The sequence below is a fragment of the Lemur catta genome, chromosome 11 (genome assembly GCF_020740605.2).
Source record: "Lemur catta isolate mLemCat1 chromosome 11, mLemCat1.pri, whole genome shotgun sequence".
NCBI lineage: Eukaryota > Metazoa > Chordata > Mammalia > Primates > Lemuridae > Lemur > Lemur catta.
The window spans coordinates 76,506,402-76,533,022 of record NC_059138.1 but is presented as its reverse complement, the minus strand read 5'-3'; the positions used below and the strand labels follow the sequence as shown (position 1 = coordinate 76,533,022).

Genomic DNA, 26,621 nt, shown 5'->3' with positions numbered 1-26,621 from the left:
GGGTGTGACACAGCTGGCAGCCCCTGGGTTTGGAATCCAATGTCCTGAATTCATATCCCGCCCATTGCTACCAATGGGGGGACTGGGGAATCCTCTTCTATCTCTGGGCCTCAGTCTGCCAGTCTGTTAAATGGGAGGAATGGACTCTAATGCCGCCTTGAATTCAAAAATAATAACTGCCACCGCCTGAGCACAGCTTTTGCTCCAAGCACTGTGTACACACTATTCCTCAAAACCTCGTTGAGCCTGAGAAAACCCAGGCTCAGAGAAGAGACAGCCTAGCCCAAGGGTGCTCAGCTCATGGGTGATGGGGCTGGCGGGGAACTCGGGCAGCCAGTCTCTGAGGTTATGCCCTCCCAAGGTTACCACTGTGGCTCCACTCTTGGAATGGGGTCCCTCAAAAGCCACCTGGTAAAAAGATCCTCTGCCAGAAGAAATTCTTCAAACTTAAGGGAATGGATTTCTAGGGCAGTGCTAGGGACCAGAACAATTCAGGGTGTCCCAGTCAGCAGGGGCCCTGTCACATGGAGAGGTGAGGTGATAAGCACCAGGAGGCAAAAAGTCCTTCCTGAGTCTCACACCCTCCTTCCTGGCTTGTTGCCATGCTGAAAAGTCTACTCTTAGCACAGTTTTCCTTTTAGCTACCCCAAAGTAAATTCCTCTGGGAGATGAAAGCATTGGTGGCAAACAGAGCCCCGTAAGGAATGGACAGTAAAGGAGCTACTCTCTACTGACCATGCACAGTGGAGACAATTTCAACCCTCCAGTCCCCCTACCTGCCAGCAAAGTACACAGTACTATCTCTATTGCATAGACGTGCAAAGAAGCTCAGAGAGGTGGGCTTCAGCGGGGTGAGGTGAGCCCCCTCCACTGCTGCATACAACCCTGGGGGCACACAGTTCTGGGGCAGTACATGTCCTGGGAATAGAACACATGTGGTCCTGGGGGGTACATGCCCTGGACACGTATGGGGGTGTGGGGGATACATGCTCTGGGGGCACACGCAGCCCTGAGGGGCACACCACCCACCCAGCACTGTGCCCAGGGCCTGGCCGCCTTCCTTCACGCACACTGCAGAGAGGCCAGGTGTAGGACTTAGAGAGGTGTCCCAGGGGTACAAAGGGCTTAGCAATCAGAACATTTATTTTTCCTTTTAGTGAAAGAGAAGAGAAATATGGTCTCAATTTATGCTTTAAATCTAAGATCTGCCTTAAGCCCACAAACCTAAACCACATGCCCTGGTCTCTGTCTTCTTCCAAAATAAGTTAGGAAACTCAAGCTCTATGATACTTGCAGGGAAAACTTTCTTGTGGTTTTTAATAACCATGGCCAAATGGGGAAGGTTTATGGTCCAAATGAGAAGACGGGCTGAGGTTAGCATCATCGGGTCTGCAGTGAACCCCTAAGGCTTGGGGTCCTCTGGGAAGGGCCTTTGAGGCTCGCCCACCACAGATAGTCCAGCAGGCCTGAGAAGGAGCCACTGGGGAGTGACTCATGGCACAGCACAGCGCTCGGCTGGCACAAACTCAGGCAGAAGAATTGATGGAAACGCTCTCCGCAGCATATACAAGCATCTTCTGAAGAGAAGAAAATAACCTCAAAGGAGTCCTGAGGGTACCGATAAGCATCACTGGCCCCGAGCCACCCGAAGCTTTCAGAAGCAGTAACCGATCTTCATAAGCTCACAGCCTCGTGTTCACCCAGCGGGCTTGAGCCTGCGTCAGCTGGGAGCAGAGGGACAAGCAGAAAGGACAATGGGAGGAAATGGTAATTGCATCCTTAGGTGCAAACACGATGGGAAATTCAGAAGTGCACTGGGATCTTAAAAGGGAGGAACATCTGCATTTCACATTAGGGCATTCAGGAGACGCCAAGGAGCGGCTTATGGCTTAAGAGATTTACAACTTTGGCAAATCTAGATGCCCAGACCTCCCTCTAGGGGAATTCCCTGGAGAACTGAGTGTGAGGAGTCCTTGAGCAGGGGAACAACAGCTCGGCTCTACCCGGAGAGAAGGCAATTCACATGGCAGGGCTGTCACCAGACCCAGGTTCTACCCCGAGCCTGCCGTGTGGCTGCAAACCTCTCTCCTCTGTGGGTCTCTCTCTCTCCTTCTGCAACACAAGGGTCTTGGATAAGATGAGAGGTGTAATGGGCTGAACTGTGTCCCCTCAAAGGTTAAAATCCCAACCCTCAGTACCTCAGAACGTGTATTTGCAAATAGAACCTTTTAACGGGTGGTTAAGTTGAAATGAGGCCATTAGGGTGGGCTCTGATCTAATCTGACTGGTGTCCTTGTATGAAGAGGAAACCTGGACACAAAGGGACACCAGGGATGCACACTCACAGGGGAAAGACCATGTGAGGATGCAGCAAAAAGGTGGCCACCTGCAAGCCCAGGAGAGAGGCCTCAGAAGGCAACAACCCTGTTGGCACCTTGGTCTAGGACTTCCAGCCTCCAGAACTGTGAGAAATAAGTGTCCGTTGTTTGAGCCCTGTCTGTAGTGCTTTGTTATGGCAGCCCCTAAGAAACTAATGCAAGTAGCCTCCAACATTTTTCAGACTCAGAGCCCATTCTTCAAATGAAATCTGATACGCAGAAGCCCAGAGACATAAGACAACTGGCCAAAAGCTAGTGACCGACATTGGCCTAGATTCAGGGCTTAAAGTTGGGCCTGGATCTCTGACGCCTTTCTCCACCGGCTCTTTGTCACACATCTCAGAAGGGGCAGGGGCTCTGTCACTGAGCAGGCTGACAAAGTATGAGCCTCGAATCTGTAAAGTCTTGGACACTTTCTCCTGAAAGCCTTGTGAGGCCAAGAGAACAAGACCACCACCTCCATTTTACTGATGGGGAAACTGAGGCCCCGAGAGAAGGGACTTGTGGTTTTGTAATCACACTGAGTCAGCAGGGCCAGGACTGTGTCCCCAGCACCAACATCACACAGTGTCTGCCGTGGCCTGGAATGTGATGGTCAGCCTGGCCAGCCAGTTCCAGGCAGGCTGGGGAGCCCTGAGGCCCACCCCAGTTCCCATCAGCCCTAGTGCAGCTTGTCCCTTCACCTAAAGGCCTCCCCAGGTGAATCTGGGCCTCTGGCACAGAAGTTTCTGAGTAAGAAGGAAAATTGTCAAAGTGGCCTAGAGACATGGTCCCAATCTACATATCACAGCTGTTCACCCCAAACCAACGCCCACTCAGCCCCTAAATGGCGAATAACCTTGGGCAAGTCCCTACCTCTCTCTCAGCCTGTGTTCTCATTTATAAAATCAGAGGACTGGAGCAAGAAATCTCTAGGGACCACCTGGGATGTGAACAAGTATGTCCAGTCCATGACTCTGCTATTCAAACACCAAGCCTAAAAGAGGTAGTAATTCACCTGGGAGGACCTGACCAGCCACCCGTCCTCTACCTGACCACAAGGGCAGCAGGCCCTGAAGGAGCCACCTCCCACTGGGCCAGCTCCTGCCCGTCCCTCCCAGAGACTGCGCCCTCACACGCAGTGTGACCTGCACTTCCCCCACCCACTGCAGTGACCTTCAGAGATAACAGCCCTCTGGTGGGACTTCTATTGACTTTTAAGCACATCATCAACAGTGAAAGGGTAGCTGTGGCACAACTAAGAGAACCTGGGCTCTAAAGTCTGGGAGCCCTGGGTTCAAATCCAAGTGCTGCCGCTTACAGGTTATTTCCCTCTGTGAGCCTCAGTTTTCCCACTTGCAATATAGATATGACAATGTGTGCTGCCTTCTATTAAAGATTGCTGTGGGAACTGAATGAGATGAACTATATAAAGCATTTGGCATTCAGTAAATGTCACTTCCTTTTTCCTACTATAACAACAATAATAACAATGAAAAACAATGACTGAGAGGTCATGATTCCCGCAATCTCAACCATCCGTATCATGGCCAACAACTCAGAATAAACTGAGACCTCCACACAGTCAAAATACAGCTGTGAAGTCTATATCTGAAAAGAGTTGGATAGAGTGGACTGTTTTCCCAGAAAGGCTAAGAGGGAGTGGACAATGAGTCAGAACAAACAGGTGTCGGGCCCCCCCTACCACCCATGCTGTGTGACCTTCAGCAAACTGCTTTCTATCTCTGAGCCTCCAGTGTGTCATCCCCTCATGGGGGTAACAATAACCACCTCAAAGGGTGCTTGCAATAAGGGACTAGGCCATAAAACGGCCTTGCAAACTGCAGAGAGTTCCATGGGCTAGAGCGATCGGTGATGTTTCCGTTCCCAGGCAGTGAAGAAGGGGCCAGGATGGGACTCAGGAGGCAGTGGAAGCTGGTAGAAAGCTCTGCAGGATGGAGAAAGAGGGGACCTGCCTGGAAGAAGGAAGAGAAAGCAGGAGCCCAGCCCCTCAGCAGCTGGGCAAAGCCCTTCCCAAGCCATCTGCTGCCTTGCCACCCACCATCTCCCCCCACCATGGCCAGCACCTTCCCTGCCAACCAGACCCCAGGGGCCTTTGCCCACTTTGCTCTTGCTGCCTGCCAAAACCCTTCCTGTTCATTCCTCAGAGCCCTGGCAAATGTCACCTCCTCTATAACCTCCCTTTCCCCAGGGACAGAAATGCCCCGTCACTCCTCTGCTCCTTCTCTTCCTAAGGGTACCACCCACCAACTGATTTTCATGTGCCTGCCTCAAAAAACAGACTTTGAGGGCTAGAACTGGGCTCTAGACCCTGCAGCTGCACGGCAATTGTGCCTCTTAAATTACATGAGCTTGGCCACACCTATCCCAGGTGAAGCTGTGTGTGAGGAAGGCCCTGGTGGATGAGCTTCCAGAATCTGGATCCCAGGAGATGTGCACAGGCAGGTGGAAGTGAGGCTGGCCTGACACAGAAGACTCTTCCAAGAAAGCCTGTACCCTTTATCTGGGTACCTGAGCCCTTCAAGACCCAGGAGGTATGGTCCCTGGCTCAGAGGATAGGGGTAGGAGACGCACATGGAACCAAGGGTCAGGAGACCTTTCACTCTGCCACCAACCCCAGTGTGTCCTGGGCCTAGGCCCCCTTCTCTGCTGTAGGAGGTGGGCCCCTCCCATCCAGCCCACAGACTCAGTGTCCATGGGCAGAACGACCACTCTCACAGCTCACTGGCTGTGACATGCCATCTCAGCAGCTGCGGGGGGCCTGGTCCGGGCAGAGTCGGCTTGCTTTAGCCTAGATCATGCCAGCCAAACTCAGAGGGAGGATGGGGCAGATGGCCACCCAGTTTGGTATGGACCTATCTGGGGACCTCATTTTCCCACTTCTCCATGTCAGCAAACACAGCCAAGCAGACCTGTCACTCCCTCCCCAGCCTAAGGAATGAGAGGCAGGCACAGGGTCTTGCACTGAGAGCCAGGAGACTGGGCAATGCTGTCAGCTCACTCTTCATGTCTCAAAGTCCGCACAACTATAATGAGATGGTGGCCCCAGGCCTGTGGGCCTGTCCCTCAAGCTGCCACAAGACCACAAAGGCCCAGGGTGGCACAAGGACCCTCTCCCTCTCTCTTCCACCTCCGGCTGAGCCTCCAAACTTGGCCTTCCTCAGGGTCAGGGAGTCTCACAGAGTACCCACAGGCAGAGATCTGGCTAGGCAGAGATCCATAGGACAGATCTCTGTCGCCTGTGGGGGGGCCTGGGGGCAGAGGGGCAGCTGGTTGCCAGGGAAGGGACCAGGGAGAGAAAACGCCAGTGGAAGGGAGTGAGTCTGGGTGGAGTGTCCACTATTTCCAATGGCACAGGTGCCCACAAGCCCTTTGGGTACACCTTCCACCCATCGTCTTGGTCTCTTTAGACATTTTTGCTGAAAGAGTTCATTAGTGTGGCCTCTACCCTAATCTGAATCAGTGTTAAAGTTGAGTTGGAGTTTTTTGAGGAAGTTCCTCTCCTGTTTCCCAGGCATAGTCAAAAGATCTTAGCACATCAGGGAAGGGCCCTAACCACCTGTCCAGGTGAGAGGGCAAGGGAGCCACGAAGCCAGGGTTGTCCGTGTGGAGGTAGAGGCTCAGGGGCCGGAGTTCCTGATCTGGGTGGTTCTGTTCACACCACACTATTCTGGGCTGGAAGAGTTTCAGCGGAGTCCCAAGAAAGCAGACAAGCATCCTACGGATCCCCTCCCGTTCAGAACAGCACATCTGGAACCACCAAGAACATGGATCTCAACAAGAACAGCCCCTGTTCATGTCCTCACCCCACTAACCACCTACCCACACAGTTTCCCTCAGCTGGGCCCACACTGGGTGAGCGCTGCCTATACGTGCCAGAACAGAAAGTTTGTGATCTCTTTTCTCTATTGCCCACAACCAAACCCACATCTGTGCTTCTGTTCTCTGATACATGCCACAATTCTGTTTCCCGACTCTGGCCCATCCCTTTCCTAGCCAGGGTGGTGGGCCTCTATGAGCTGTGACTGCCTTCTGGGGATGCCCCATGTCCACATACATGTGATGGGGCAGCCCAGGCCTGGCCACGGTGACCAAGCCGGAACAGGTGCCCAGCACCTGGCAGGCTGAGCTGTTGGAGAGAGGGCTCCCTTGAGCCCACCATGCCAGAGGGCCCTCCTGAGAACACAGCTGGGCTGGAAGAACAAAGAGTGAAGAGACAGAAGGAAGGACACCAAGTCCCGAAGACAGAGTCTGGGGTCCTGGATCCAGCCACTCCTGATGGGCAGCTTTGTTTTCTGCTTACACTGGCTAGGAAGTGAGCTTCTGTCACTTGCCTTTGCAGCCAACGCTCATGGTTGGCTTTAGTTTCAGGGCTATTGTCACAAAGAAAGAAACTGTTTTGTTGTTGCTACTGCTGTTAATCTCTTGGGGAGAGTTACAAAGAACAACAGAGTCACCACAGTGGATCCCGCCCAGTGTCGTCCCCTTGTTCTCAGTACCTGGCTTGTGCCGTTCAAATACTACTTCAGTGAATGACAAACTACCCCTTCTTCTGGATTTTCAAGATTGCCTTTGGGCAGTTGAAGTTGCTGTGATGAAGGCCAAGGGTCTACTGCATGAGAAGGTTTCCTCCACAAGCTGTCTCTCCCACCACATCAGCCCAGCCTGTGCTCCACCAAGGGGCAGGAGCAGCCCGTGCACTGTGCTGCCCAGGCCTGGCTCACAGGTAGGCCCAAGCCCAGGACCTTGAGCATCCCTGGGGCTTGTGAGGGCTCCCTGGGGAAAGTTCTAGCCATGTGGTTCAGGAAGCAGAGCTAGGCGAGCATGAAATGCTGCATGAGATTTACTGTAAGCAACTTGAGATCTCAGAAAAGAAAATAAATGGCTTAAAAATCAAGTGGGAAAAAATAAAAGCTTCACAAGGCTTTGCACACAGCCTGGGGTAAACAAACCTCAAAGGCCTGTTTCTTGATGCTCTTGGGGCCTCTGAGGGTGAAGTGGCCAGGCAGTGGTCGGCTGCACCCAGCTGGGTTTTCATCTGCCCATGGCGTCCTCACCCAGGCCTCTGCTCTGGGCAGGAACAGCCAACAGACAGAAGGCATTGACTTGGTGTGAGGGCAGCCTCTGGGCTGCAGGAGAAAGCCCTCCAGTGCCCAGGCCTGAGTCAGAGAGCCCTTGCCAGGAGGGACCACCATGCCCTATCACACGTCACCATCAGGCCCACGTACACAAGTCACCCTTCGCACAATCTCAAACGCAACCACCAACACCCACATCATTTTGCACCCAGACACGGAGTCTCACGGATCTCTCCCATCCACACATATGCCACTGTGATACCACCGCAAATGCACACGTACACACTCTGTGGTTGTAAAGAACTGGGGTGGGTTTTCCCAGCCCACGACTCTGCTCCTCCCCAGCTGAACATTTGATCTTAGAGACTCTGTTATATCTTCAGGCTACCAGGACATGTTTTCAACTGCCCAAAGTAGTAACAGATCACCCTGAAACGGCATCAAAGGATTCTTTGGCAAAGCTGAATCTGAACCCCAGAGCAGGAAGGCCCTTGGCGATCGTCTGGTGCTGAGGTTTTCAAGCTGCGTTTGCAGAGCTGGGGCTGCTCCAAAGAGGGGTCTCAGGGGCCATGCTGGGGGGCAGGTATGGGTGCCAGATTGGGAGGTGGGGGAGGGGCAGCAGGGGTCTCCCCTTCCCACCTCTGCTGCTCTAGTCAAAGTCGGTCTGCTACATCTGCTTTATTTTACACAGTGAACTTTGGAATAAAGTTTCTTTGGGGAAAAAAAAAATCAGATTTCATTTCCTACAAAAAAAATTTAAAAAGCACTAGCCCAAGGCCGTCTGTAAGATAAAGAACCTACGGCACAGGCTGGGTCAGCCACACAGCTATGGGCAGCTGAGCTGAGTTGGGGACCCAGGTCTCCTGATGCTATGTTATGGCCAATAAGTACATGCTTTCCTGAGACTTGCCACCCTGCTGGGCTTCCCTGGACAGGCCTAATGGCACCTGAGCTGGGTGACACTTGCACCTGCATGTCCAAATGTCCATAAAGGCCTTTCCAGCTGCTAACCCTGAGAAAGCAGGCAGGAGGCGGGTTTCCCAGTCCCAGGGCTGTTATCACTGCCCAGCGAATCACAGCAAACCTTCATCCCTGGCATCCCTCTGGAGAGCAGAAGTCAGAGGTGCTGGGGGTGAGGGGAGCACCGCTGAGTGCAGGGTGATGACTGACACGTGAGGGGGCTGTGCGGTTCTAGGGGGTCCCTTCAGAAGGCAAGAGGACATCTTCACGGGCACCCTCGCAAATGCCAGGAATGCTAACGTGTTATTTGAAATAATTTCAGTGTGACTGTCTCACAGGATCTGGGCAGCACCACGACTGCCCGGGCTGTTCCCGTCCTGTCAGTCCTGTCTTTCCCCCCCAGGGGAGGAGGAATCAGCTCTACTCAGATGTCCACATCTCCGCAGCCCAATGGGAAAGCAGCAATCAGGAGGGAGTGTGCATTGGGAGTGGGCCCCCAGAGGCCTGCCCTGTGCCTCTCCTGAAGCCCTCAGTCTGACCAAGTTTTCTTGGACTTGATCCAATTAGAGAGTTGTACACCTCTGAACTACACGCCCGCAGGTGGGGTGGGGGGGGTGGAGCCCCATCTGCCCTTCTCATGGCCCACTCAGCAGCGGCACTCCGTGCTCAGGGAGCTCGCTGGCTATCAAGAAGCATCTGCCAAGGGTGAATGTCACTGCAGAAGCCCCATTGGGAATTGAGGGACATCCCTGTGGTTGTGTCTACTGAGGTGGCAACATGGTCTCCACCACCGGGCACCAAGCCAGGACTGAGGGCAAGAAAAGGCAGGAAGGGGCACAGAGGCATCCGAGCACGGCTGGAATGAGCTTGGACTAGCAGCAGCCATTATTCAAGGCTTGCACCCACCAGGAGCTGTGCTAAGCACAGCTGCATCTTGTGAGTTGCGAATTATCACTTCCGTTTTACAGAGGCAGGAACTCCAGCTTAGAAATAGAGTCAGGCCTAAAACCAAGTCTGTCTCATTCACAAGTTCAAGTTTTTAAACAGCAAACCAAAAGAGCCTGCTCTGGGGCCAGAGTGCCTGGGTGGAGCCCGGGGCTACCACTTTTACTTGCTATATAACCTTGGGGCAAACTACTCACTTCTCCAAACCTTGATTCCTCATCGGAAGAGCAGGGATGGTAACAGTGATCATAACAGTGCCCACATAGTAGGGTTGCCATGGAGACTCAATGAGCTCCACATGTGAAATGCTAAGGCGAAGGCTTGGGCACACAGGAAGCATCACAAATGCTGGTTGCTATCATTCCTACAGCCTATGAGAACTTCCTCTCTATTGTCTTCTGAGGAGAGGGTAAGAGGAGACCACAGGGGTAGGACAAAGCCTGACTCATGCCCTGCCAGCCTGTCTCCAACACCACACGGGTCTCTATTGGGTCCTCTGGGAAGCAGAGGCCAGGCTGTTCCAAGCTGCCCCAGGGATCCTAGAGACCATCTGCCTATAGGACCCAGGGAAGGGCCTCAGGTGCTCTGGGGGAACAGCTGGACTGTGTGTGTCTGTGTACACGTATGTGTCCATGTGTGTGTCTGTATATCCGTGTGTGTGCATCTGTGGATGTGTCATGTATATCTCTAAGTCTATGTATGTGTCTGTGTGTATCCGTGTACGTGTGTGTGCATATGTGTTGGCAGGGCTGTGACTTCAGGCCCATCAGCATGAGGCTGTGCAGACCTGGAGGGGCAGCCTTCCCCACACCAGTGCCCCACAGGTGCCAGGCTTGGCTGGCTAGGGGGGGAGGGGGCAGAGGCAGCCCTACTCCTCCAGCTCTGCACAACGTGAAGAGTGGCCTAGAGACGGGGCCCTAAAGCCCCTCCCTTTCAGAGGGAGAGGGCTACACACAGGAGCACGCGTGTAACAGGGTGCCCTGCTCCCAGGCTGCCCTAGTGACCACTGGAGCAGACATATGTGAGCAGAGTCCTAGGCCCCCAGAGCCAGAGGGCCCCCTGTACAGATAGGGAAGCTGAGGCAGGCATCACCACTCCTGGCCCTCCTGAGAGCACAGCTTCCCCTCAGTGAGACCCGGAGAACCCCACCCAACCCTGTCAGTCTGGGGATTAGCAAACACAGGCCTGGAAGAAGGCAGTGCAGCTTATGTCTTCATGCACGTGAGCCCGTGCCAGGAATGAATCATATCATTGTGGCAGGATTAGAAGAAAAATGCCATTAGGAAGCACTGTGTGCACGCACACATTTAATAAGGTCAGTAGCGGCAAGCAGCAGGCAGGCCGGCGCAGGAGGCGGCGGATCCCCTGCTGTCCTCCTCCCACCCACAGCAGAGGCCCCTGGAAACAGGCATGGGGCCGGCCAGGGTTGGGGAGTGAGCATCTCTCTCTGCTGGGGCCTCCCCAGCCTGGGCACCACAAAGCTACTCGTTCTGTGTCCCCTTTCCAGGGGCCACCCGCTGAAAGTCGTTCCCAAATCTTCCCCACCAAGCACTCTCCAAAGTAAGATGCACTCCACGCCCCCACTCCACGCCCTCAGGGCTCTATCCTCTGCTTGGAAGTGAATGGGACAATCAATTTTACTTTCCACAACTATTCATGTTTTATTCATCTGTTACGCTCCCTGGTGACATAATGCCCAGGTGACAGATATAGACAAGAGGCCTAGAAAGCTCCCAGGGAATGAGCTTTATGGAAGAACTCCAGCTCTAGGGTGGCCTAGGGGGCCACATTTGACCAGGATGTGCGGGGTCAAAGCCAGGACCTGCCCACAGGGGTGCAGCAGAGGAGATAAGGACAAGCAGCCTTGCCACCTCTCCTGCCTGCAAAGCCTCCCAGCCACCTGCCCACTCACCTCTCCAGAGCTGGCCCTGGATGCCAGCCTCATCCTTGCAGCTGCAGGACTGCCTTGGTCTACAGCAAGTCCTCCCCGCCCTGTGCCCTTGGTCATCTCCTGGGTTTTAGCCTCAACTGTGTGTCCCAAAGGAGTCCCCAGGAATGCTTCAGTATGCACATACTGAAGTCCCATGCAAGCTCTTTGAGGGTGCCTCTCAGGTTGCCCCCTGCACACGTAGAGGGACCACAGGGAAGGTAGCCCCAGACAGGCATACACAGAATGCGACTGCTCTCTCTCCTCCACCAGCCAACTTTCCTTTGCTCTGCTCTGCTGCTTCATTCATCCTTTCCACAACATTCACTGAGCACCTGCCACGTGCCAAGCACTGGCAGGGGCTCTGGGGAGGGGGCAGTGAACAAGACAGACCAGCCTGGCCCCGGGGAAGTTGAGGGAGGAAGATACTCACAGCTCCACGGACCTGGACAGGATGGCAGACAGAGTGAGCAGGATGCATCCGTAGGGGCCCACTTCGAACTGGCAAGGGGAGAGAGGAATGAGCTCCATCCAGTCCGCACCTCCCTCCTCTCAGCCCTGACCCCTCTGTGGAGGCTGCACCCCAGGGAGCAGCCTGGCCTGAGCCTCTGCCTCCAGCCCACCCTGGAGGCTGCCAGGTGGCCTCAGGGAAGACCCCCTAAAGGATGGGGGTGTGCCAGCCTGAGTGATGATGGGGCAGAGTGCTGGTGATGCAGGGGTCACGGCAGAGGTAGTGGCAGGCCCCGTATGTGCAAATGTGTCCTGGGCATTACCACACTGAATACGCCACCAGACCTGGGGGAAGTGCTGCTATTCCTGCCCCCTACTCTGTAACGGACTGAGGCTCAGACACTGAGTGGCCTGCCAGAGGTCACAGCCTGTAGGTGGCACAGTGGGGTTCCAGGGGGCTCCATGGAATTCCTGATCCCTTACTCTGAAGAACCACGCTATGCTGAGAGCGGCAGAGAGCAGGTTTGGAGCAGAGTCGAGATCAGGGTGAGGCAAGTCAAGTGGGCAGTACAAGTGCGTACCTTTTTTTAAAGTTTTAATATTTTTTTCATCATAGATGTTTTAATTTTGATTTTTTTAAAATGTCATTTACGCTGATTTGAATTTTTTGGCACCCCCTTAAATTCTGCACCCAAAGTGAGTGCCTTACTCTTCTCCCCTGGTCCCAACCCTGGTCTGGAGCCCATGTCCTGGGTGGGGCCTGGCTGCCTGGGTTTAAATCCTGGCTGTCCTACTCCTAGCTATGTGAACATGTGAACATGGGTACATTCCTTAACTCCTCTGTCCTCAGTCTTCTCATCTATAAAACACGGATAATAATCATAGTACCTACCCTCATCAGGTTGTGAAGATTACATGAGTTAATCCTTGTAAAGCACTTAGAACAGGGTCTGGCACCTGTGTTAGCTGTTAGTATGATGCTGGCTCTGCACTGAGCCCACCTGTCCAGTGAGCCCAACAGGCCACAGCCTACTGGGATAAACCACTTTTGCTCCCTGGAAAAACATTCCTCAACTGCAAGTCAGTGTTCAGGCCTTACCATCCACCATCCCATTGTGGGTACAATAAACTGTGGTTGAAGATGCTGCCTATTACAATAGTCAGTGTTCCTTGTGTATAATTAACTTCTTTTTGAACTTAAAACCAGAAAAAAAAGCTTTTTTCTCCTGAGAATTTTATAACTTACCATATTTCCATTTTTGCCTTGGCTGCCAGGAAGCTCAGAGCCATATATGGTGTTCCAGTGTGTTATCAGAGCTTGCAGCTCAAGCTCTTGATAGAAAATTATTCTTTCTTTTTCTCAAAATATAATCTTTAGTTTTATCCAGTAATTCAATTAGTTATTAACAAAAAATTACTGAGTGAAATTTCTGTACCAAGAGGATGTTCCTTGCTAAGGCTGTACTTGTAAACAAGGTGGTCATGGATCTGTCCTCTTGGGGAAGTTAACTCAGAGAAGAAAAAATAAGCAACTTGTAAAGGGTAGGGAAGGGGCTCTGCCATGATAGAAATGCAGGCTCCTCTGGAAACACACAGGAAAGGCCTTCAACACAGACTTAGAGCTTGGGGAGGGAGGGAAGAAGGGAGTGCCAAGGAAGGCTTTCCGGAGAAAACGGTGTCTTACAGATACCCAAGGGAGAAGCAGAAACCAGAAGAAAAGAGAATGCTGCTTCAGGCAAGAGGAGAAACACATGCAAAGGCCCAAAGGCAGGAGAGCGCAAGCTGACTATGCGGCAGCAGAGAAGAGCCCCGAGGATGTGTGTTTTTTTTTTTTTAACAAGCAACTTCAAGTCCTTTCTGTGGAAGTAGAAATGGAATGAATGAATCAACAATAATCTTAAATCAAGCTCATCTTAATCCTGCAATCTCAGGCCAGTTACTTTCACTTCTGTTGCCCTCGGCTTCCCCATTTGCGAAACAAGGCCTGTGAGGACCCATCTGGCCAATTTCCTTGGCACATGGTGTACATTCTATGAGACAATGTCTGTGGAAGTGCTCTGACAATTGCAAATGTTGATGTCCCCATACAGAGGGCACAAGCCCGGGAGGACTTAGGCCACCAGCCCCTTATCACAGCTCTGCTACAGAATTGCATGTTGCCTTGTTCTCCCTTCCATAAAAAGCCTACTTACTCTGTCACGACTTTCATTTCCCCTGGGGGATGTCACAAAGGCTTCTTGGTCTCAGTTTTGCCCTCTGGAATGCCTACTTCTGCCATGGACTTACACATTGTCTTGGGGAAGCATGGTACTTTCTTGGTCTGTTTCCCCTTGTGCCATGCTTGTAATGCCCACCTACTTGTCAGACTGCAATGACCTAATGAACACAGAAGCCTGTGGCAAGCCCCAGCTCTCTCTGTAAATTTAACTATTATTACTCTTTGTGCCAGAATTTCCCCTAGTCACCCTCAAGAAGACCTCACCCTGAGTCCTGGACGTGCCCCTCTGCAGAGGGTGGAGAAGTGAACTCTGCTTGGAGCTTCTTGCTCTAGCCAGAACACAACTGAATTGTGCCAATATTCCATTTTGTTTTTTAAAACTTTTATTAAAATTATCTCATCAAATTCAAGCTGCCAAGACACTGAGACCACAGGGCAACGTGCCTGCATTGAAAGGCGAGCTCAGACAAGGCAACTGGGCCGGAAACCACTGTTAGGGTCCGGAAAAATGTCTGGTGCCACTTAGGAAGAAGGGGCCATTCTTCCAGCACTGCTCTGAGGCTCTGAGAGAACTGAGCCCACCAAGGAACTCCAATGGCAGGCAGAGGCATCCCTGAGCTGGCCAGGGGCCTGCCAGACACCTCGCCCAGAGCGTGAGTGGTAATGAAAACACGGCAAGGAGGCTATTTATTTTGGGCAGAGATGGCTCAGTATGCATTTCCAGGCCTGGCACGAGGAACCCCTCTTAGGCCCAGGCCATGAAAAATGAATTTGGTGAGGGCAGTGCTGAGGCAGCTCAACTGCTTCCAGCAAAACAAATTAAAGTGCAGGAAGAAAACACTGCCTTCCAGAGTGAGGAGGGTAAATGGTGACCCTCTATACCAACGACCAAAGCCAGGCGAGGAGGGGGATTGCTTCGAGTCCACAGGCCTTACTGAAAAAAGGCAGCCCCCTCGCCCTGCAGCAGACCCCACTCTCTGAACCCCTCTCACAGTCACTGTCTTGCTTAGGCCTCACTGAAACCCAGGGGTACAGGCCAAGCGGGAGGCCCCACCTTACAGGCAAGCCTACAGAGGCCCTGGCGCCGAGGGGCCACCCAGGGCCATCAGTGGGCAGAGACAAGCCTCAGAACCTTGGGTCACTTGAGCAATCACCCTCAGGCCCCTCCCTGGGCTCCTAGCAGCCTCACCGGTTACTTCCCTTCCCTGGACGTGGTGGCTTCATGCTCTGCTCACCTGTGTGGCACAGGTGCCCTCAGTCCTGGCCACCCTGCTGAAGTCCTGCACACGGACACCATCAGGCTCTGCCTGTCTCTCACACGGACTGCCGTATTTTCACACGTTCTGAACTTACTAGTAGGTCTCCTTTCTGCTGATTCAGATTGGCTGGTACTTGATTTAGAAAACATGCTTCCCCATATGTTTAAGGTTCTTCTTTGATAACCACAGTTAGAGGGTGAGGAGCTGGAAGTTATCTGATAACTGCTGTATATTCCATTCTCTGGATGAGAAAACTGAAGCCCAGTGACTTTCCCAAGGGCACATGTGACTAAGGAATAAGCCTGAGGAGGTTCCCAAGCCCCTGTTCCAGGCCTCTGGCCACCCTGGGCCAAGCGGTGAACACACAGCATCAGCAGACAGCCCGCTGGATTATTCTGAGGAAGAACCAGAGAGAGCTAGGGACAGGGAGCAAGTGACAGCCAGTGCAGGGCTCCCCTCCCACTCACCCCCTCAGCAGGCTGGACAGAGCAACCCATGCGGAAAGGGAGTCATCCTAATCTGTGCCTGTGTGCCTGGCCCTGGGGCCCTCCATGGGCTGAGTCTTCGTGAGAGGTAAGAGCCCTAGGATGAAAGGACTTCAGGATTGGCACCTCCAGTGACCTCACACCTGCCTCCCCTGTTCTCTGGGCAGGCCCTGTTTCCTACCCAAGGGACACCTGGTGCTGCCAGGACCTGGGCACTTCCCAGAGCTATGCCAGGCCCTCAGGGTCTTTGGGGAAAGTGCTGGGGGAGGGTATTCCAGTGGCAGGAGCTTTAGGCCTGGTCCCACATCCAGCAAGTTCTCCCACCCTCTCAGTTGACCACCAAATCCTCCAGTGCCTTCCCCAGGGCATAAAAGAGCAGATCCCACACCCAGAAGCCTGAAGGAAAGGCCAAGGAGAGGCCCAGAGGTTTGCCCACACCCTAGGAGAGAAAGCAAATGCTCATTCTTTGCTTTGATCCTGACACACAGACATCAGAATCATGAGGCCTTGCAGCTGGGGATCTCAGAGATCACATCATGGGCCTCCTGGCCTTGCTCACTCTGCACAGCACCCCCCCCACTTCCCCTACCTCCCCCGTCTCACTATGAGGCTTTCCCCCCATTTCCACATGTCTACCACTAACCTACCTCAAGGCTACCCTTAAATCATCGTGACAGTGGCAAGCGTAACACCCACAGCAGAAGCCAGCAATCCCTGAGAACACCAAAGCACAGCTATTGTAGGCACTCTGCACAGTGCTCTGAGGGAGGTACCAGTATTATTATCCACCATTTGCAGATGAGGAAACTGAGGTACAGAGCTACTAAGTAAGTTGCCCAAGGTCACAGAGCTACTACAGGGTAAACCTAGATCCCAAGCCAGGCTGACTGGCTCTAGGAACCATGTTGTGTACCCCTGGGATGTGCAATCCCCTCTCCACAAAGCCTGTGATGCCACAGCCCTACCCTGAACTCCTGGAGCCCTTTGACTCTGACGCTGTCTGTCCCCGGCCTACAGCCTGGAGTGGATGTACAGCGCTCCCCCAGCAGACTGGGGGCTCCGAGTCCCAGCCTAGACTAGCCCTGCCTCCCCAGGGACGCCAAGCAGGGTCGGGTCTCCATCAACACTGCCAAGCCCTCTAACCCAGCTTGAGAAGCCACTTTCTCGTCACACCCCACCACCACCACCACCGCCGCCAGGCCTAGACTCACTCTGCTGACTAAGAGTTCATGATTTTCAGAGGCAGCTGCTTCCGCTGGGACAGAGAGCTCTCGTGACCACTGTCTACAAGCTCCTTCCCCTTCGTTCTAACCCCACCCGGCCCAGCTCTGCTTTCTGCAGCCGCAGCTACGGCTGCTCCCTGAGCTTGTCTCCATGGCCAGCCCTCAAGGATGCAATGGCAGAGACTGGACTCCTTGCCACCAAGTCCACTCTTCTCCAGCCAAAATCACCCTCGTGCCCTCAGCCCACCACTTAGGGGCCAGTATCAGCCCTTTCCCAGCCTCTCTGCCTCCTCCTGGGAGAAGGGGAAAAGACAGTTCCAGTGCACTAGCACCCCTTCCACAATGCAATCAGAAGGCTAGTGATGCACCGCCTATAACAATAAACCACTGTTCATACCTGATGAATGCTTTGTTGAAGAAAAGTCACCAGCTCCTCATAGCAGGTCAAACTGTGGAGTGTGAGCTGAGAAGAAACAAACACACAGCATGAGTTGCCCAAGCCCCCGTGGATGGAGCCCCTCCTGGATTAGCTCCTGCCACCCTGGCTTCAGTCACTACAAAACCCCACTTGGGAATGTCCCTGCATCAGACAGCAGCGTCCTCCAGGGCCGGGCTGAGCGGCACACTCACACCTGTGTGCAACTGAAAGGCTGGCCCAGCACAGCTGGGGTCTCCGGGGTAAGTCTGCCCTGCAGCAGCCCTGGGCCTGCCTTGAGAGACCTTAGGATTCCAGACATCGTGGGACCAAAGCAAAGGATCCAGCATCAGGCATTGCCCCAACAGGGCAGGGCTGCACCCCCACGGGCTAGTCATTGACATCTGAGAAGAGGCTGGGGGTCAGGGCGTGTCGGGCGGGTGCCACATCCAAATCACAACAGCCAGGCCAAGTCAAAGCCCAACAGGCCGTATCCTGAGCCCAATGGGAAGCAGCGGTTATGAGTCTCCTTTGCTTTCTCAGGCAGGCCAGGAAAAAACACTTTTAGAAAAACATCCAACAATGTGAGATCCTTAATTAGGGTCACAAGGCCACACGTGCCTAAAACGTAGGTCAAATGAAACTATTAAAGCAAAAATTCTCAGTGAAGAGGTGGCAAGAGGCGGCTGAAAAACTTCACTGTTTTCATATTTTCAAAAATACAAAAGTGTATGTCTCTCATTTTTTCCCTCACTTTGTATTACTTGGGTCTGGTTTTATGGCCAGTGCTGCATGCTATCGAGTTCCTCCCCACTTCCTAACTTCTTCTCCCTCTCCATCCCACCCCCATCCCAACATCCTCCCATGACAATCCTAGGGAAGATGCTAAAGAAATATGAAGAAGGACAGAGAAAAGGCTGGGGCTTAGCCAAAAGGCATGATGTACAGACTGCTGGTGGAACTGCAGCTCTGCACCCGCAAGGTGACAGGGAGCCAGTTGGCATTTTGGCCACAAAGCCAGCTCTGGCAAGAGCCCATCCCAAAACCACCCGACATCTGCGCCCACCCCCATGCCAGGACAAGGATTCTGTGGGCCTGGGCTGTAGGGAGGGCCAGCCCATCCCCAGCTAGGGAAGGATTTACTTATATGAAAGGAGACAGTCCCCACACAAAGCCAAAGGTTGCGTGATAATTTTCCAGAAAGCCGTACTGTTTCTAAGACTCCATCTGCTTTGTATTTCCCAGTTGGACTGAACTGCTGTGTTCCCGAAGCCCTAAAAAGGAAAGGAAGGTGCATGAGTCCTGCACATAGAGAGAAGCTGTGCCCTCCAGCCAGGGTGAAACCACATGTGTCATTAAATGAGGACAAATAAGAAAGTGGCTCCAGAGCAAAGAACGGAGCCAAGGGTTTCTCATTTTCCCCCACTTTGAACTCACCCGCTAGGAGAACTCTGCTAGCAGGGTAGAAAAAAAAAAAAAAACAAAGGAAAGAAGACAGCAGAGGGAGAGCTTGGAATAACCAAACCCAAGCCCGGGCGGTAGGAAGTCTGACTGTCACCCACAAATGACAAATTTATTTCCAGACTGAGGAATGCTGCCTTGCCTGTCATTTTCACTGACTTGAGGAACTCGGACCTTTGTCCTGAGACCCCCTATCGCCATGCTGTCAGCATCTTTGACACAGCGCCCGGTGGGTGCGCAGCCCAATGCAGCAGGGGCTAGGAGGAGGGTTTGGGTTTGCGGCCCACTGTGCCATTAGCTGCTGTGTAGCCTTGGACCAGACACTGTCCCTCTCCCTCTCTGGGCTTCTGCTTCCTAATGTGTAAGACAGGGAGAAACTGAATTCCTGCCTCATCTGCTCTCAGGGCTGCCCTGCAGATCTAAGAGCCAGGGTTAGTACTAAATATATGCCAGATATTGTCCTAAGCAAGCACATTTATTATTATCATCTGTTTATACTAATAAAATGATTTAAACTGATATTATATTTATTACATAGCATTTCTTTATATTGACTCATTTAGTTCTTATAATCACCCTATTAAGTTATCATTATTGTCATCCCCATTTTGCAAATGAGTAAATAGATGAGGCACAGAGAGGTTAAGTAAATTGCTTAAGGTCACACAGCCAATAAGCAACCAGGTCGAGAGTCTGCCTCTAAGGTTCCCTTCTCTTAAGCACTATGCTATGGTGACCAATGTACCCTCCAAAGTGTGGGCCTTGGCCCCAAAAGTTACCTCCTTTACTAACGCTTAGCCACACAGCTGGGACAAAGTGATGCCCCCACTGTGACAGGTCAGGCTGGAAGCCAGCGCACCATCTATGTGGGTTATGCGGGGTAGGACAGAGGCAGCAGGGAAAGACCACACTGGTCGGGGGCGATGGAGTCCAGGACCCAGGCTCCAGCTCACCTCTCTGAGTCACCTCCTCTATAGAATGGGGACCAAGGGACAGAGCAAATGGGAGCATGCTCTGGGGACTGGGAAGAGCAGTACGGTAGAGTCACTCACTACTGGCTCAACCTGAGGGCTATTTTTTGAGGCCTTCAGATCAGAGAAATATAGAGGGGACCTGGCTGCTAGGGTCAGAGGGGTTACCCAGGGTGCCCCAGGAGGAAGGCAGGCAGACATGACCGCCCTTTCAAGATGAGAACTGGAGCCCAGGGAGGGCATCACAGCCACGTGGAGGGCCTGGGCGCCTCCCCCAATCCAGGGCTGACTCTTGGGCCCGTCCCAGCATGTGGCACAGGGCTGGGTACTGGAGGGCATGCAGATATGGTCCTTAGGCCCCAAGGACAAGAACACACACAGCCAGCTTGCCTGCCACCATGCCAACAGAAGTTGAGCAGTAGCAACAGAGCCCTCCAAACAACTTACAGTGTGACCACAGCTCTCTCTCGGCCCCCAGCCCGCCACACAATGTCCGCAATGGCCAGGGTGAGGCAACGGGTCCTGTGGGCATCTGAAGGCTGCAGCCCCCTGAGGACAAGAAAAGGAATGCTTTTAGGCTCATGGGGACACAAGGCTGAGACCTTCCAGCCCTATGAAGGGGCCACTTGCAGCCCAGGGACTCCAAGGCAGAGCCTGGGAAGGAGGGGCTCTGCAGCTGAGAGTTCAGGGAGGAGCCTGCAGGGAGGGCCCCAGGCAAGGCTGGAGGAGGAGGAGGAGGAAGCTAAGGAAAGTGCCCACAGGAGCAAAGGAGCTCCAGAGGCTTGGTGGGGCCCGTGAGTTCGGATAGGGTGCAGGAGGCCCAAGCCAGGCATGCTCAGAAGGCTGCCATCTCAGGCAATTGCAGGGCACTGCCCTGCCTTGGCTGTGGCATGCCCATATCTGGGCCCCTGGAGACACCAGCTTGTACAGGCTCTTCACTCCCAGGTGCTGACGGGTCAACAGCTGGACTTGCTGGATACTTAGATCCAGGGAGCGGGGAGGAGGGATACGAAGGATTCAATGACAACCTCTGTATTTTCAGTGGGCGCACAGTGGAGCCACTAACTGACATAAGGAGTGTGTGGCTAGGTGGAGGGGGCTAGTGGTGGCATATGATGAGCTGCACTTCAGACTTACTGAGCTTGAGGTGCATGCAGATCCCCAGGTAAACCTGTTGGACACATTGAAAGCCCAGCACAGGAGTTGGGGCTGGGTACAGATTTCCCAGAGGGAGGAAGAGGAAGGGCAGAAGTAGCCGCCAAGGACGGAACCCTGTGGAACTCTGAGGTGTCAGGAGAAGTGGGGACAGGGTCAAAGAGGCAGGGGCAGAGTGAGGACAGAGTGCCATGATGCAGTCTTGGGAGCAAAGGGTTTAAGGCGGTCAGGCAGTGAGCAGTATTGAAAATGGCAGGCAGCTCTCTTGCAATAAAAATGGTAACTAAGAGGTGCCTGGTGTATGAAGTGAACAAGAGGAAAGAAGGGAAATAGCCAGATACAGACATTTCTTTCCATTTCACATTTCCAGGGCTCCTTAGGGCTAGATTTCTTGCCTGCCCCTAGATCCTGTGAATTTTTAAAAAATTCACACAAAAGCTAGCTTGAGTGAGTCTTTCTTCCTAATAAAAGAAAGGTCTTGATGAAAACCCTGTGGGGCTCAAAGGAATACAGAGGAGGGGGTTCTGTGTTTTCAATCTTTCAATCACCGAATAATACCTGAGCCCCATGCTGAGCTATGTCCCTCCTCTCCAGGGCAGAAGAAAGGAAACCAAGAGACCAGGGCATAGCCCACCGTGCTGGGCAACATGTGGTCACTGCCCAGGGCCTGGGACACAGAGCCAGCAATCTACGCCCAGGCTGTTGTGGTCCAATGACTTCAAGATGAGAGGCAATAAGCACTGCGGTCCCTCAGTTTCCCCATCTGTAAACTGGCAATGACAATTGCACCTCCCTCATGGCTTTAAACGAGATGATGTTTGTAAGGTCGATGGCCCAGTGCCTGGCATATGGTGAAATGTTCGATGGTACCAATCACTATTGCCTTTATGAAAACATTAAGTCCTCACTTGGGCCATGAGGCCCAACATCTGATAAGAAAGTGACACTAAGCCCCAGACACTGGAAACCCTTCAAATGCAATGAGACAAGCAACATGCACTCAAGCACTTTAAGAAAATAAGACAGTAGACTGCCTGATACTTCTGTAGACTCAGGAAGCCCATCGTGTTCCTTGGAGGAAATAGTTAATCATGTCATCACCAAACCGGACACCCGAGCTATTGGGAGCGCTGGCCGAGGTCACCATTCACTATGAAAACAACGGTGAAAAAACATTGCTCTAGGTTTCAAGAGAGGCCACATCAAGGACGGCAGGGGGGGAGGGTCTGGAAAGCAGACCTTGTCAGATAAAGGAGGAAAGACTGGATGCTTATCTCTTTGGACTCAGAACCCACAAATGTGGACTCCATCACCCCACACGGCTCGTTTCATGCCCTGCCCTCATCCAAATGAGGGCCACGCCGGGCCACTGGTACATCCTGAGTACCTCCCTCCCATCCTCCCCCACCCCTGTACTGGATCAGAATGTCCTGCTCTCAGCTGAGCTGCTACAGCCAGGGTCCCACCATTTCTGCTGCATCTCGCCCCCTTTCCAATCTCCACTGCACATACTCACAGGGTAGGGGGAGCAGGGGCTTGGGAGGGTCTTCCTGCACCACAAGTATGACCAGTGCTCCCCAGTTAAAACCCTTAACAGGGGTAGGATCTGTGCAAAATTATGCCTGGGTTGTATTCTCTGCCTAGAACATTTAAACGCTGGAAAAGCTCTGTATTTGGAATTAAGGAGACAACTTTCAAACGCTGTGTTCCACGCTAACTTACTGAAGCAGATAATCCTCAGTTGGAAGCTTCTCAGTATAGTAACAAATAAGATTTTAAAAGCCAACATATATAGTTAGTAAAAACTGGAAAAAATAACCATTGAAGAAGGAAGGAGAACTTGGGGAAGTAGAACCAATTGTCTTGGGCACTTGGTTTTAGGAACTAATATCCCCTTTCCTTCGATCCTGTCTTTTCAGCACTGTGCAACAGAATCAAGACATCTTGCTCCTAGGCCTGACCTGGCTCCCCATCTCACAGGCTCTGCTTAGAGCCCCTCTAAACCTCCACATCCTCTATGCATAAGTCCTCATTCTTTCGACTGGCTTCTGGTTAGTAACTCTGCCAGTCTCTCCATCCCTCCCTGGGCCTTCTCCAGCTTTCTCTTTTGAGACACAGCTTTCCAGAAAACACAGCAGAGATGGGAAAGTGCAATGGCCAGACAACTAAGAGGCCTGGGCTGCATTCCTGGCTCACAGGTTTTGGGGAAGCCCCTGCCCTCCCTGGCCTTCACTTCTCTGCACACCTACAAATGCGGGCAACGGGTCAGAGGTCCCTTAAGCATCATTCTGGCCTTGGCATTCTGTCATTTAACTTGCCCCAGTGTAGACAGGGCTGTGTGGCTGCTCAAGAGCCCCAAGATGACAACAGAGGAAAGCACTGTGTACCTGAGTCACCCAGACTTGAGCTTCACCAGGGGGCTTAGTGCCTGCCTTCACAAGTGGAACCCCGATGACAGTCAGGTCCTGCACTGCCTGATCAGTCAGACACATGTCTGCCAAACTCCTCCCAGGAGGCTGGCACCTGGCCAGGCCCTTAAACCAAGAGAAGTTTCTTTAAGCATCAAATTCCAGGCCAGGTGTGGTGACTCACGCCTGTAATCCCAGAAGCTTGGGAGGCCAAGGTGGGAGGATCTCTTAAGGCCAGGAGTTCAAGACCAGCCTGGGCAACATGGTGAGGCCCTGTTTCTACAAAAAATAAAAAAAAATGTTAGGCAGGCATGGTAGCGTGCACCTGTAGTCCCAGTTACTCGGGAGGCTGAGGCAGGAGAATCACTTGAGCCCAGGAGTTTGAGGCTACAGTGAGCTATGATGGTACCACTGCACTCTAGCCCAGCAATAGAGTGAGACGCAGTCTCAAAAAAAAAAAAAAAAAAAAGTCAAATTCTTCATAGGAGAAGTTCAGGATAAAGACATTTATCTAGGGATGGAGGGAATAAATTATCTTGGGGAGTAATACATCCTGCTTTTGCCTGAATTATCCAAATGTTTCAGATTAAAGAGGTGTTTCTACCCTAATTATCTCAAAATAGCCTCACCTGTCCACTCTGATGTGCCCATGTGAACTGAGTCTACAGACAATTCAGGGAGGAGCTGGCAATGAGCACAGGCGGGTTACTCCACCCCTTCTGCTCCTTCTCAGGGTCAACAGCTATGGGAGGGGTGGGAAGAAGGCTGGTCTGGGCCACAGGACCTGGACTCCAAGCCTGGGTCTGCTACCACTGTTCGTGGGGGCTCTGGGCAAGGGCCCCTCCTCCTCTGGCCTCAAACTGCCCAATTCCAGAAGGAAAGTGAAAATTTGATGAGGACTTCTCTAGACCTCCGACTCTCAGATCTGCACCAGCCTCTGGGGGCCCCTCCTGGTCCATGGCTCTCTCCAGTCCTTGAGGATGAATAAGAACTCATCATCTCTTCCCTTCTCAAGTGGAAAAACACCGAGTCCTGCCACCTAGCTCTGTCCTTCCCGACTGAGGAGAGGCCGGCTGCTGGCCTGATGGAATGAGTCTTAATGAAGCCAGACAGCCCTGCAGAAAAAACACTGCCGCTGCCAAGAAGCCTTTATTTCAGCATGACTTCCCTGGAGGATGCGAGCCCATCCTCCTTCTGCTTTCACAGAACTATGTCCCTGTCAGCTGTGGGGAAGTTTGAGGAGGGGGCCTCCAGACCCAGCATGGGGGGAAGGAGGAATGTACAGGGCTCAGGGCACACAGGTCCTGAGCTTTCCGGGGGCCTAGAGCTCGCCAGCTGCAGATGCATGGCATGTGGGTCGTCGTGGTGTTCCTGAAGAGAACAGAAGCGCTCGCCTTGGTTTTTTTAAAGCTGGATCATTTATGGAATCCTGGAATTTCAGAGTCAAAAGGGATGGTAAAGTTTCACACCCAACCAAGCACAGACAGCCAGTACAAGAACGTCAATAACCCAATCAACCGACATAAAAAATGTATAAATAAGTCAATGAAACCAGAGGAGCTGGGGACTGAGGGTGGTTCCTGAAAAGACCAAGTGTTTCCCTCGGCCAACGGGAGGCAGGGGCTCCCCAGCTGTTTGCTATGTTACTCTCCATACTCGTCTGCACTGATTTTGTTCTAAAGTAGGGCAAAAGGGAGGTGCTGCTGAGAAGCCCTTCATGAACAGAGCCACCCCTTGGTCACTAAGAGTCTGAATGGGTGTCCAGCGATGGGGTGTCTAAAACTCACGGCCCTCAGCCTCCGCTGCAGTGGCCCCTCTGGCCTCCCAGGACCCCCATTGCTCCCTGTCTCTTGCAGGGCACAGCAGCACTGGTGTGACAGACAGACATCATGTGCCAGTCTCAACCCTGCCAGGGATGCCAGGTGCGACCCTGAGCAAGCATCTTCCCCTCTCTGGGCCTCAGTTTCCCCATCTGTACCATGGCAGGCTGAGTTTGATGGTACTGCTTTCTTGCACAGTCCTTGAAGATATTTACAAAGGACTTCATACTTTCTTACTGAGTCCAATTTAGGCAGGCCAGAGAGTACTATTCCTGTTTCACAGATGAAGAAAGTGAGGTCCTGCTCCCCCACCCAGGACTGTACTCCAGGTCCCGACCCGGTCCAGTGCTCTCTTCAGCACCCTCCACCTCCCCTCCCACCTGGGCACCAACACCTACAGGCTAGACCCCACCCACTTGGCAAGGAGGACTTGCTGTGGCCTCTGACTTGCAGGGCCTCGGCAAAGCAGCAACACACACTCCACCCGCCTTCTCTTCTCTTGGCCTCAAGCACGGGCCCCTCGCTCCCCTGGTCTTTGCTTGACCCAAGCCCTCACCTGTCCCTGGGAGGGTTCTCCCTCCCCACTCCCTATCTACCTACAGCCCCTGAGGCAGGTCCAGGGAGTGGGAGGAGGAAACTCAGGATGGGAAGGGTGGGGAGGGCACCTGGTGCCTGTGGCCCACGGTACACCTACCACCAGGAGGAGGGGTGTCCTCGCTGGGGTCAGGGGAGAGGGTCTCTGGGACCTCCTCAGCTTATCACGCTGAGACACCTCTTCCTAAGTCCCCTCAGGTTTTTTCCGAGAGCCCCGGTGACCAAGCCCAGCTCTCCACTCCTCCCTCTCAGCTGAGTATAAATAACGGGCTCCTCAGGCCTGCCATGAGGTCTGCGGGAGCAGAAAGCCAGCCTGCTATGGCTCCACCTGCATGGCACAGCACCGTTATGCTGGGGGCAGCAGGGGGTGGAGGTGCAAGAGGGGGCAATTACAAGCACCACCCAGAGTTGCAGGGCTCCAAAGAAAGGAGAGGTCACTCTCCTACACCACGAATCCTTCCAGGCTCCTTGGAGAAGGCAGCCCTCACCAGCAGGCTGAGCTCTCCTGGCCGTGGCACAGACCTCCTCTGGTCCAGCCAGGCAGCCTCCCCTGCAGAGTCGGGCTGCTCCCACCAGGCACACCCTTGCCCATAACATAACCCCCAGCAGGCCAGCAGCTGCTGCTTCTCTCCTCCTCCTCCCCTCCCACACCCACAGCCCAGCCCCGTCATCCCTGGACTGCAGACACACACAGAACTGGCCCCTGAGAGACTTCACTCAGGCTAGCCCAGCTCCTCTCACAGGGTCCTAGCAGACAGGGCACTACCGAGGGCCAAGCTGCATTTCCTCCTGCTCCCTTCCCCCCAGCAGAGCCCTGGCAAAACTAATATGTGCTTAAACAGATACCTGTCAATACAAATGAGGGCCTCAGTCA

General features: G+C 53.1%; 1 protein-coding gene across 4 annotated transcripts in view; it reads right to left on the bottom strand.

Annotated features, from left to right (window-relative positions):
• The window catches only part of MINDY4 (MINDY lysine 48 deubiquitinase 4), a 111,587-nt gene that overhangs the window by 23,826 nt on the left and 61,140 nt on the right, over positions 1-26,621 (bottom strand). For 2 of the 4 annotated variants that reach the window (XM_045565148.1, XM_045565150.1), the window contains 4 exons: positions 20,218-20,319; positions 18,549-18,612; positions 17,321-17,386; positions 11,722-11,789 (listed from right to left, as the gene is read on the bottom strand). In XM_045565148.1, coding sequence (XP_045421104.1) covers positions 11,722-11,789; positions 17,321-17,386; positions 18,549-18,612; positions 20,218-20,319 — 300 coding nt within the window. The remainder of the gene's footprint in view (positions 1-11,721; positions 11,790-17,320; positions 17,387-18,548; positions 18,613-20,217; positions 20,320-26,621) is intronic. The other 2 variants (XM_045565149.1, XM_045565151.1) reach the window with 2 other exon arrangements.